General features: G+C 51.6%; 1 protein-coding gene across 1 annotated transcript; it reads left to right on the forward strand.

Moving 5' to 3' along the window:
* Positions 1–4,342: 4,342 nt before the first annotated feature.
* Positions 4,343–11,726, forward strand: Pfdn4 (prefoldin subunit 4). Its single transcript, XM_042699242.1, has 4 exons — positions 4,343–4,473; positions 8,188–8,295; positions 9,506–9,646; positions 11,333–11,726. The coding sequence occupies exons 1-4, from the start codon at positions 4,450–4,452 to the stop codon at positions 11,462–11,464; spliced, it is 405 nt and encodes a 134-aa protein (XP_042555176.1). The 5' UTR covers positions 4,343–4,449; the 3' UTR covers positions 11,465–11,726.
* Positions 11,727–11,931: the final 205 nt, after the last annotated feature.

Here is an 11,931-nt window from a genome sequence, read left to right on the forward strand (position 1 = left end):
AGAAAAAAATGTTTACAAAATGGTTGAGCCCAAGGCAAACGGACGCAGCTGTACATGTCCCAGTGTAAAAAGTTTCCAAAGAAGTGTGAAAAAAATGAAGGTGGATTGTTCCTGCAGGCAGCGTTGCCACGATCCTTGTGCGCCCCCTGCAGGCACAGAACCAAATTACCTTATGCTGGCAAGAGGTTTCCCTTCATGCTACACCCTCCTGACTTCCAGCACTGGCAGGGAAGGAAGGAGCTGTACATCCCCTTGGGGTCTGAGCCCATGAACTTAAGAGGCAAGCTGCAGGTGGGGGAAACCTGAACTGATGTGAACTGTCACAATGAGCTCACTATGGCTTTGTGACCGTGACCGAAGCGGGGACATGCCTGGACCACTTTGGAGTTTGCATGCCAGTTCAAGTAGGTTTTATGGTTCCAGTCACCCTGCCACCAATTTCAGAGTCTTGGGTCACCACTGCAGCTATACTTCCCGAGAGACGGGTTTCTGGGTGCTGTGTGTGGTGGTGATATATCTTTGCCAGCATGGGTGCCAAAATACTAAGCTCCAAGGCTGATTTAACTTCCTGTTTGCAATTGCATCTAGCAATGCTGCAAATTTCCAGCGAAGGGATCTCTTCCCTTCCCAGGTGCTGGGAGAGTCTGGCAGGTGAGCCTATGAAGAGGGATGCTACACCGAAAATATGGGCAAAATCCATTATCCTCATGCAGCATGCATTGTAGCGATGGGAGACACTGAAGTGAGGGGAGAGGGACAAAACAAGTTAGTAAACAGCGATGTAGATCAGACAGTGTTATTGCTTTGAATGCTCCTGATCATTTCAACAAGGGCATAGACAATAATAATGTAGACCATGTAAACACACATGCAACTTCATGAAGAAGATAGAAAGAAATACATGCAAAGTAGGTAGACTGGGAAATGGAGAGGAACACACAGAATCCACCTGAATTGGCATGTAAGCTACCAAATTGTCCAGGCATGTCCCAGCTGTAAGGTATATTAAGTAGGTAGGTTTCATTAGGTAGCTGATGAAGAGAATGCCACACACTATTCAGGCAGGAAAATAAGTTTATTTAATGAACTGCTGGCTGGCATGTGTGGTGGAGAGGCGCGGCTGAAAAAGGGGAGACTCAGGCCGGGTGGGGACTTATTGAGGCCGGGGACAGGAAATGGTGTGGCCAGGTGGGGGAAAGGTGTGGCCACACTGGATCCCCATGTGACCTCCGGGGCTGGGACCCTCCTAAAGTCAGATGGAAGGCCTGGGGCTGCCCTGGCTATAACCCAGCAGGAGGGGGAGAGGACTGCTTCCTGGTGTGCCAGTTACCTAGGTAACGGATACTGGGCGGAAACTTAGCCAAGAGGTAGGGAGGTGTCTGAGAACTTATACCAGCTGAATCTAGATTCTCTCAAAACAACCTTGAGTTCACTTTTAGAACTGGGAGTGAGGACCTGGAGGGAACTTGTCAGGAAAATAGCCTTGCCTACGGCAGTGCCCACAGGGATGCAGGGGCCATCCTGCAGAAATGCCAACTTTGGGGTTGCCAGGACTCTTGATTTGACAAGCTTAAGCAAGGTAACATGGGATGGCTGAGTGCAATCATTTGCTTACTGCTAAGGTCTCAGTGTAGTAGGAAGACCCCTACTCAGGCAAGCAAGCCTACCTAGTTCTCTGGAGTGACAGAGCCCAGCGCAATGAAGTTATTAATAAGGAAGCAACTTTATTGCGAAGGTTCCTACACTGACCGGCCAGGGCCACAGCACAGGCTTCGGAGCTGATACTGCGGCCCCCAGCTGCCCACATACTTTTTTTTTTTTTGAGTCCGGTCGTGGGGTCTGAACTCTGGGCCTGGGCGCTGTCCCTCAGCTCTTCAGCTCAAGGCTAGCGCTCTACCACTTGAGCCACAGAGCCACTTCCGGCTTTTTTTTTCTGCTTATGTGGTGCTGAGGAATCGAACCCAGGGCCTCAAGCATGCAAAGCGAGCGCTCTACCACTGAGCCACCTTCCCAGCCCCATACTTTGGTTTTTAAAGGCAAAATTCACTAGGTCAAGCCTGGTCATGCAGGTGACCAATGAGATTGTCACACACCCAAAAGATTGCACAATCATACTAGACCACACACAGGTGGCCAGTGAGGTTACAGTTTGTCACATAATGGCTGTTTAAACCAGCCTATCACTTTTGGTTTAAATGACTCCAGAATTCAACGGTAAGGCGGAACTTACGGTAAGCATACTCAAAGGAGGAGTTTACCATAAGCACGTGAAAAAGGCGGAGTTTATGGTAAGCTTGTGATGTTGCCAGTATCAGCCAGATTACAACCTGATTCAGTCTTTAACAGAACAATGAAGGTGGGTTAGGTTGTTGAGGGGAGGGGGACCTAGAGGCATTCCTTCCATTCCAAGAACTGGGCTGGTTGGAGCCAAGGTCGAATTAACCTTGTTTAGAGGTTTTTTTTCCCCTAAAATCCCTAAAACAAAGGCAAAGCCTGGAAAGAAGCTGCACCTGCTGAGTTTCCTCTCAGGGCCTGCTTCACTCAGAAAGCCTGAGACTCAGTTTTTCAGGCCTGAACGACCCAGTGTTCGGCCTGAAAGTCAGAGGCAAAGGCTGGATTTTAAGCAAAAGTTTGAAAGTCCTGCGGCCAAGGGCACTGCTGGGAGAGAGCGATTTCCTTAGAAGACTCCAAGGTAGGGCAAGAAGGTAGGGCAAGGATGGCAGGAAACTGCAAGATGTCTACAGCCTGGAAGGCTGCTTTGGGGGGGGGGGGGGTGAGGCGTGGTGGGGAAACCTGGTGATCTCCAGGCCCACACTGACTGGCACCGCCCAGCGTGCTGAGACCCTGGTCAGTGCCCCCCAGGTCGGGCGCCTGGGACAGCATTCCCTGCGGCGTGGCCTGCCCTGGCCCATAGTCAGCACAGCGTATTTCCCTCCCACTGGCAACAGGGGAATTCAGACCAGACTGGAAGTGTGGTCAAAGCCACAGGAAAGTGTGGGGGCATGGGAATTCATCTTCCATAGACTGAGTGCCCGTCACGTCTCTCCAAAGGTGAAAATGACAATGGGACTCACCTCAGCACAAGTTTTTATGGAAGTGGGAGGGGTTCTTGCAGCACGGGGCGGCTCCTGGGGACCAGATCGGGGGCACAGTCACCTTCCCCAGGGTTGGAAGGGTATACAAATGAAATTTCACCCCTAGGCCTTGGTGTACTAGCTGGGATGAGCAACTCAAAGGTCACCAGGCCCCAGAACTGTTCTTTGACCATCTTAAGCCTTTCTTTAATCCTTAATGGGTGGAAACTAAAAACAAAACAACAAAATTCATCTTGAGATATTCCATGACCTTGGGGGGCGGGGCGGAAGGAGGCAGACAGACGGACAGACTCGTGGAGACCGAGAGGGACTCGGGGAGAATTTAAGCGCGTGTGAGCATCTTAGCTGGGGAGCTTCCCGCAGGCGGAGACGCGGGGAGTCCGCAGGGCGGGTCCGGGTAGGCGCGCTCGTTCAGCCCCGGGACGCTGGGACGGCCAGGGCGGGGTTGCTCGGTGGCGTCCTTCCTCCGCGGCCCGGGCGGTGCGGGGCGTCCGGCCTCTCACGTTAGCCAGCCCCGTTCCGCGGCCCCATCGCGGGATGGACGACACCGGATGCCCTTCGTGGTCCGAGGCTCCACCGGGCTGGATGCCGGGGCGGGGCGCGGGGCGGGGTGCGAGGGGGTGCGGGGTGTGGGGAGGGCGGGTGCGCCGGGTGCGGGACGGGACGGGGCGGGGGTGCGGGGCGGGGTGTGGGGAGGGCGGTTGCGCCGGGCGCGGGACGGGACGGGGCGGGGGTGCGGGGCGGGGTGTGGGGAAGGCGGGTGCGCCGGGCGCGGGACGGGACGGGGCGGGGGTGCGGGGCGGGGTGTGGGGAAGGCGGGTGCGCCGGGCGCGGGACGGGACGGGGCGGGGGTGCGGGGCGGGGTGTGGGGAGGGCGGGGGCGCCGGGTGCGGGACGGGACGGGGCGGGGGTGCGGGGCGCGGGGCGGGGTGCGAGGGGGTGCGGGGTGTGGGGAGGGCGGGGGCGCCGGGTGCGGGACGGGACGGGGCGGGGGTGCGGGGCGCGGGGCGCGGGGCGGGGTGCGAGGGGGTGCGGGGTGTGGGGAGGGCGGGGGCGCCGGGTGCGCGGCGGGACGGGGCGGAGGTGCCGCGTGCGGTACCCCGGCCCCGCGGCTCGCCACGCCCCCTTTTTGTCGGCCCACAGGGAGCCGCCTGTCCCTTTAATCGGCGCGTACCAAGTCCTCCGGGTCGGCGTGCGGCTCCCGCGCCCCGGTCCGCGGGGGTCACCGGCCAGGGCGCCGGCGTGGGGACCGCGCTGCACTCGTGGGGGCCCCGGGCCGGTAGTGGCCGCGGGAGGCCTCCTGGAAAACCGCGCCCCGCGGCGCCCCCCGCCTGGCCCGTGGTCCAGTCCCAAGATGGCGGCCACCATGAAGAAGGCGGTGAGTGCGGCGCGGGGGGCCCGGGGGCCGGGGACCCGAGACCCGGGGGGCCGGAGGGCCGGGGACCCGAGACCCGGGGGGCCGGAGGGCCGGGGACCCGAGACCCGGGGGGGCCGGAGGGCCGGGGATCGGGGGGGTCAGGGGCCGAGGATCTGGGGGATCGTGGGGACCCGGAGGGCCGGGGATCTGGGGGATCGTGGGGACCCGGAGGGCCGGGGATCTGGGGGATCGTGGGGCCGAGGGGCCGGGGATCTGGGGGATCGTGGGGGCCGAGGGGCCGGGGATCTGGGGGATCGTGGGGCCGAGGGGCCGGGGATCTGGGGGATCGTGGGGCCGGGGCGTGGGGACCCGGAGGGCCGGGGATCTGGGGTTTCGTGGGGCCGAAGGGCCGGGGATCTGGGGGATCGTGGGGACCCGGAGGGCCGGGGATCTGGGGGATCGTGGGGCCGGGGCGTGGGGACCCGGAGGGCCGGGGATGCGGGGCGCGGGGGCCGCGGAAAGCGCGCGGGCCTGGGTTCCCGGGGCTCCAGGCGTCCTGGGCTGCGCGGCCCCCGCCTGGAGCCCCGCGGGGAGGTCGGGGTCCGCCCGGGCCTCAGCCCGGGGTCGCGATCCGGCCTCGGCTTCCCAGGTCGTTGGGGCCGCTGCCTGTGCGCCCGGCTCAGCCGCCCGTGCCCACCTCGGGCTCCCGGGCGCCTGGGAGGCGAGGCGGGCCCGGCCCCGGCCCGGAGCCCGGTTCTCGTGCTGCTCCGGGGCCTGCGGAGGACACAGCCCCCACCCCCCTCCTCGACCCCCGGGGCCTGCGGAGGACACAGCCCCCCTCCCCCCCGCCCCGACCCCGGGGGCCTGCGGAGGACACAGCCCCCCTCCCCCCTCCCCGACCCCCGGGGGCTGCGGACACAGCCCCTCCCCCAGCCCTGAGGCCTGCGCAGGGCACAGCCCCCCCCCCCCTCCCCGACCCCGGGGGCTGTGGACACAGCCCCCCCCTCCCCAGCAATGGGCTCAGCTATTAACTTGTTTTTCTTGTCATGACATCTATATGTATATGCATATAAGTGTGTATATATATACACATATACATGTTCATTTTGGTTCAGGCAAGTATGAAACTTGGCAAGATTAATCCACCATCAGTTGGTCCCTGTTGTCAGGTACAGCCTTTAACTCCGTGAAAGACAATGGAATACTCACGTCTTTATTTAGGAGCACAGTGTGCCATCTTACTGCAGTTCAGCCACAATGAGCTCAACGTCCATTTGGGACATACATATATAAATAAACATATATATAATATATGTATTATATATGTCCCATGGGTTTTCCCTCGATGCTTAAAAGTGTTAAGAAAGTACACTGATTAAATTGAAGTTTTACTGGGTGCCAGGCCCAGATCTTAGCATGTGTGTATTTCATTTTTAAATTTTGATCTGTTTAGTCCTTTGGAGAGATGTTGTTTAGTAATGAGGAAGCCGAGGCAGGGCACAGGTAGAAGGAGGCCCCCCCCCCCCCCCCAAGTTTCTCAGCTGGTGGGGTCTTGGGTGACCTTGCCTTCTGCTCTTAGGGCCACACCAGGTGTACCTCCTTTGCTGTCCAGTGTCATGTGGTGCCACATGGTCTGTGCCTGTCTCTGCTGCCGCAGGGTGACCATCCTAATTTGTCCCAGAGTGGGGGGGGGGGGTTTCTAAGCCAGAAAAGCCCCCGTCAGCTCAAGGAGAATTGTTTACGGTTCATCTTGATTCACACAAGTATGAAACATGGGCGAGCTTCATCTCCCTCTGATTGGTCTCTTGTCAGGAATAGCCTTCATTTCCCTGAAACACAACAGTTATGGATGCCTGGGTCTTACACATGTGGAAACAGGCAGAGAGATGACGTGCAAACCTTGTAGAATGACGTACAGTGATTTGAACCTTGGACTTTGCCAACTTTGTGATTACCAGATTTTTTTTCCTTGATTCAGACAATGTTCTTGAGCCTGAGATGCGGCAGCATTTTATGTGGTGGAGGTCACGGGGAGAGCAGTGGGGAGGCCTGGGCCTGTCTCGCAGCTCCTGCAACTTAAAGTCTGGGAAAGGCCCTTGTTTTAGATGCGTCCACCTGACTGACCTGAGGGCCTTTCAGTCCTCCTTCCCTTACAGGGGGAATGGATGGAACTTACACAGGCAGCTCAAACCCAACGCATTCTGTTTTCTAGTACTCCCTTTGTTTCGCAACTTCCATGAAAACAAAGAAAAGCAAAAGCGCTGCACCGCTTGATGCAAAGGATCCCCTCAGGATGTGCTTTGGGTCTGACGCAGGCCCAGTGCAATGCGTTTGACCGTTGGGATGAGAGCCTGGTAAGGGCAGGGCTACAAAGGCCGCTGCCTTTGTGGCTTGCTTCAGCAGCCTCTTGCTCTTCCACCTGCGGGGAATTAAAATCCATGTATCTTATTTCCCTGGCCCCAAGAGACCAGGTAAGGGCTAGAGTTGGGGTACTGTGAGCCCATTTCTCTTATTGGCAGAAAAGCCAATAAGACTACAGATGCAGATACACTTAATACATGTACACGTGGACACATGCACACATACCTGTGTGCATACTTCTGCATTGAATTGCCAGAAGCTTTTGGACCTTTCTGTAGACTAGGTGGGATTAGCTGGATTGAAATCCATTTCCTCACTTACTGGATATGTCACCTAGGCCAGACTGTCTCACCTGTTGGGCGTGGTTTTTCCATCTGTAACAGTGTTGGTGATCTGCCTTGCTAAGACTGGCCAGGAAGGTTAGCGGAGAGGAGGCACTTTAACAATCCTTAGCACATAGCCCTGCATCGGTATCAGCTGTTTTTAAATCATTTTACACACTCTGTCTTCTGAGCACTCTTAGCTTTTATTTGCAAATCACCTTAGCTGTTAATGTGGAATAGTAAACATTAAATTTCATCATTTTATAGTGAATTCTTCCTACTTAAGACAAATAGATAGGCTTTCCAGTAAGTGTAGGTTTTCCTGTGAATGGAGTGTAGGTTCCCCCCGCCCCCCCCCCCGCCCCCCCCCCCCCCCCTACATAGCCACAGATACCTAGCCAGAACATCAGTTTGATTAAAAACTGTAGAAACACAGAAACTATCATTTCTGGTCAACAGTGTGGGAAGAAAATCTATTATGAAGTGTTTAACAGCTCTGTTTGATAATGCAACTTTTTTTCTTTTTGTGCCAGTAATGGGACTTGAACTCAGGACCTGGTGCTATCCCTTAGTTTTTTCAAGGCTGGCACTGTACCATTTGAGCCACAACTCCACCTCCAGCTTTTGGTGGTTAATTGGAGATAGAAGTCTCGGAGCTCCCTGCTTTGGCTTAGAACTATGATCCTCAGGTCTCAGCTTCCTGAGTAGTTAGAATTACAGGCAGGAGCTACTGATGCCTAGCTAACTTTTTGCTTCTTGATGAAAAAATGTTTGTTTCTGCTCTTGGCCAAAATTTGGCTAAATGTATTGTCTTGGGACTTATTAACTATATTTTCAAATGTTTGTGTAGTTTAGGGATAGATTCTGGACTTGTGAACAAGTCTTAAGCTCATGAAGCAAGTGGGAAGGCATCTGTGATGTTCGGTACCTCTAATTCCTGACCAGATAAGGACACACTGCATGTGTGCGTGTTTTGGAACAAGAGAATCAGCTAAGTTAGGACTTCACCAAAGCTCTACTTAACATACCAAACATTAAAACTTTTTTCCAGGCTGCAGAAGATGTCAATGTCACTTTTGAAGATCAACAAAAGATAAACAAATTTGCACGGAATACAAGTAGAATCACAGAGCTGAAGGAGGAAATAGAAGTAAAAAAGGTATGGAAGATATTTCTTTAAAAGTTTTCTACAGGGCAGGGATGTTGGGGAGGGAAAGAGGGAGAAAAATGAGGGAGGGGGGTAACAAGTTAGACAAGAAATGTACTTACTGCCTTCTTTATGTAAGTGTAACCGCTCTGTTCATCACCTTGACAATAAAATTAAAATGAAAAAAAGCTCTCTACACTATAGCTTTTTTTTTTTTTTTTGGTCAGTTGTGGGGCTTGAACTCTGGGCCTGGGTGCTGTTCCTCAGCTCTTCAGCTCAAGGCTAGTGCTCTACCACTTGAGCCACAGCACCACTTCCGGTTTTCTGGTGGTTTATTGGAGATAAGAGTCTCACGGACTTTCCTTCCCAGGCTGGCTTTGAACTGTGATTCTCAGATCTCAGCCTCCTGCGTAGCTAGGACTACAGGCGAGAGCCACTAGCGCCCGGCTTACACGCTATCTTTTTAAAACAATTTAGTTCATAGGCATCCCTCTGTGAGCGCTTTGCTGTGGTGACTCAGTACATTTTTATTAGTTCAAACGGAAAGTTTTTACTTGGCTTTTGGAGATAGGACCTCACTTAGTAGCCCAGGCTAGTATCCAAGTCTGGTATGCATCACCATAAAGTCGTTTCCAAAGAGGCACGAGATACCAGAGAGCTGGCTAGGGCCTTTGCATCCAGACTGAGATGCTGGGGCACGTCCTAGCACCATGCCTGAGAGAGCTTGGCTCTGGATAGAGCTGATCTCAGAGCTGCCCGCCTCAGCAGGGAAGCCGCCTGCAGCCCTGGGGACCCGAGCCACTCTTGCTGTCACTGCAGCCTGTGGCACTGACGCCGGTGCCAGCCTCTCCTTGTGCAGCTCTCTTAAGTTGGAGTCCAGTTGGATCACATTGGTGACACTGGTGTTTGCTTATCCGCAGTCAGCAATGGTGCTTAGGATGGTGGGTTTGTCTTCTCGGTGTCGCTTTCTATGGAAAGGCAGGAGTCACAAAGTGGGAAATTGACACCCGCTGCGCTGTCCATCATAGATCCTTTGTTTGTAGCAATCTGAAAACACCCAGAGAACAGTGAGTTAGCTCCTCCACGACTGTTAATGCAGTGTTCAGAGTGGAAAGAGTCTCTTATGCAACTTTGTGAAAGGTCCCTGGAAGAGTTGGGGTCCCGATTATCCTGTCAGGGAACTTTGAACCAAGGTGATTGCTGTTCGTGTTTGTACTTGTAGAAACAGCTCCAGAACTTAGAAGATGCCTGTGATGACATCATGCTTGCAGACGACGACTGCGTAATGATACCCTATCAAATTGGAGATGTGTTCATTAGCCACTCTCAGGAGGAAACCCAGGAAATGTTAGAAGATGCAAAGGTACGTGGGCGTGTTTGCCTGGATGATGAAGGCTGATTTTTATTTATTTCAGGTGCCGGTATTCGGGCTTGAGCTCAGGGCCTTATGCTCTTTTCCTTTTGTGGCTAGCACTCTACCACTTTAGCTGCAGCTCTACTTCCAGCTTTTTTTGGTTAATTAGAGAGGAGAATCTCTCAGCCTTTTCTGCTGAGCCTGCCTTCAAATGCTGGTCCTTAGATTCCAGCCTCCTGAGTAGGTAGGGTAGTAGAGCCACTGGCATCTGGCCTGAAGTCTAATTATTAAATTAGGATTAATATTATTGTAAGAACATATCATTATAGGTGGAGGGGGATACTGGACCCTAGCTAACTGAACTTTCTGTGCAAATTTGTTTATCTGTTGTTGATCTTCAAAAGTGACGTTGACATCTTCTGTAGCCTGAAAAGAAGTTTTAATGTTTGGTATGTTAAGTAGAGCTTTGAAGTCAGCATGATTTTACTTAATTTGAACAGTGAATTGTAGTTACTCCTATGTAGAATCAGCAACAGAGCTCAGAGAGGTTATGGGACTTCCTGTAATACAAAGCCAGTCTTTTGAAGTTAAAAGTGTTTAGAACACACAGCATGTTACAGGACTTAAAAAAATTTGTGGTGAACGTTTTCATGGACTCAGTAGGTCTTGTCCTGTTTCCCTATGGAGTTTGTTTTCACACTTGGGTCTGATAGGGGTGTTTTATCATCTGCCTAGTATCTCTTTCTCTAGCAGATACAGGGTCAACAAAAGTTTTTAAAACATCACTGTTTTATAACTTGTTTGATGTCATCTTTAATAAACCATGTTAATGGATATTTATGTGGCTTACTGTGTTCTTATGAACATGAATTCATTTTTAATCGTTGGCTTTAGTAATGTTTCAGTGTGCATCAATCTTTGTTCACAGCTAGACAGTGGTTTTGAAGCAGTGACTAGAGAAGTGTAATTTCTGGGTCGGTGTGGACTCTGATGATGCTGAGATGCATGATGGTCATGTAAAATTAGTCTCTGATTCACATGCTCTCCATCCAGAGAAAGGCAGCCACAGGGCCTATGTGCTGCCTTAATAAAGGAGGGGCTGCTCCCTCTTGCTCTCTCTCAGGAGAGAGTGAAAAGTTCTGCCACATACTGACCTTTCCTTTCTCTCCCCTTTCCCTCGTCCCTCCTTCCTCTTCCAGCTTCTCCTCTTCCTTTTCCCTCTCTGTGTGCGAGGATCAAACAAACTCTGGACCTTTTTTGTTTTTTAAGTTTTAGTCATGATTTATTTTAGTGGGTTGATACCAAGTAGAAAGAACTAGAAAAAGAGAAGCATCGCCATCTGCTCCCCTCAGGAAAGTTCAGGCGTTGTGGTCATGTTGGGTCTGTTTTCTTCATGGTTTTTGTGGGAAGTTAGGAAAGTTCATGTTGCAGGCATGCCTGTATGTATGACTGTGCAGACATCTTTAGGTACAGTTCTTTCTTTATTTGTCTATGACAACTTAATAATTATTTTTTTTAGCTATTATGGGCTTTAAGATCAGCAAAAATTGAGAAAATAACCATGACTTACTGTGCAGTTAGCAAATATAGACCTAAATTAAAAGTGCTTTGACCTACAATCTTCCCAAATATTTCAGAGATACTTAGGAATCATCTAGTTGAATAGGATTAATTTCAACTTTTTTCCTCCCCCAGAAAAACTTGCAAGAAGAAATCGACGCGTTAGAATCCAGAGTGGCAGCCATGCAGCGGGTGTTAGCAGATCTGAAAGTTCAGCTATATGCGAAATTCGGCAGCAACATAAACCTGGAAGCTGACGAAAGCTAAACATTTTATAATACTTTTTAAATTTGTTAAATAAACTTGAATATTGTTTTAAATGATAATTTTCCTTCTTCAAATGGTATGGAAAGGAAAACTTTCTTTTTGTAAAATTTTCATTTATTTAATGGAAACTTGCCTATTTTCACATGTCTTGCTTATTTATTTTATATTTTTAAAAGAAGACAGTATTCATCTATGTATTTTACATAATGATTATATCAACTTTAGGGGCTTATGTCATGTTATTAAAATTGGTTCAGCAATCTTCCATGTTTCTATATTATCATTTAGAACAGTTGTTGGGATTCTCATTTATAAGAGTTAGCACCATGTCTTGTTGCTGAATTATCTGATGATTGCAGTTTCTGTCCAAGGATGGTGAAGGTCCCACAAAACTCTGTATAATTTTATACTTGTTTATTGTATCGGCAGGCATAGCTTATTGCTTTATCGATGACTAAAGTTTGTGC

The sequence above is a fragment of the Dipodomys spectabilis genome, unplaced genomic scaffold (genome assembly GCF_019054845.1).
Source record: "Dipodomys spectabilis isolate Male_0828 unplaced genomic scaffold, ASM1905484v1 ptg000240l, whole genome shotgun sequence".
NCBI classification, from domain to species: Eukaryota; Metazoa; Chordata; class Mammalia; order Rodentia; family Heteromyidae; genus Dipodomys; species Dipodomys spectabilis.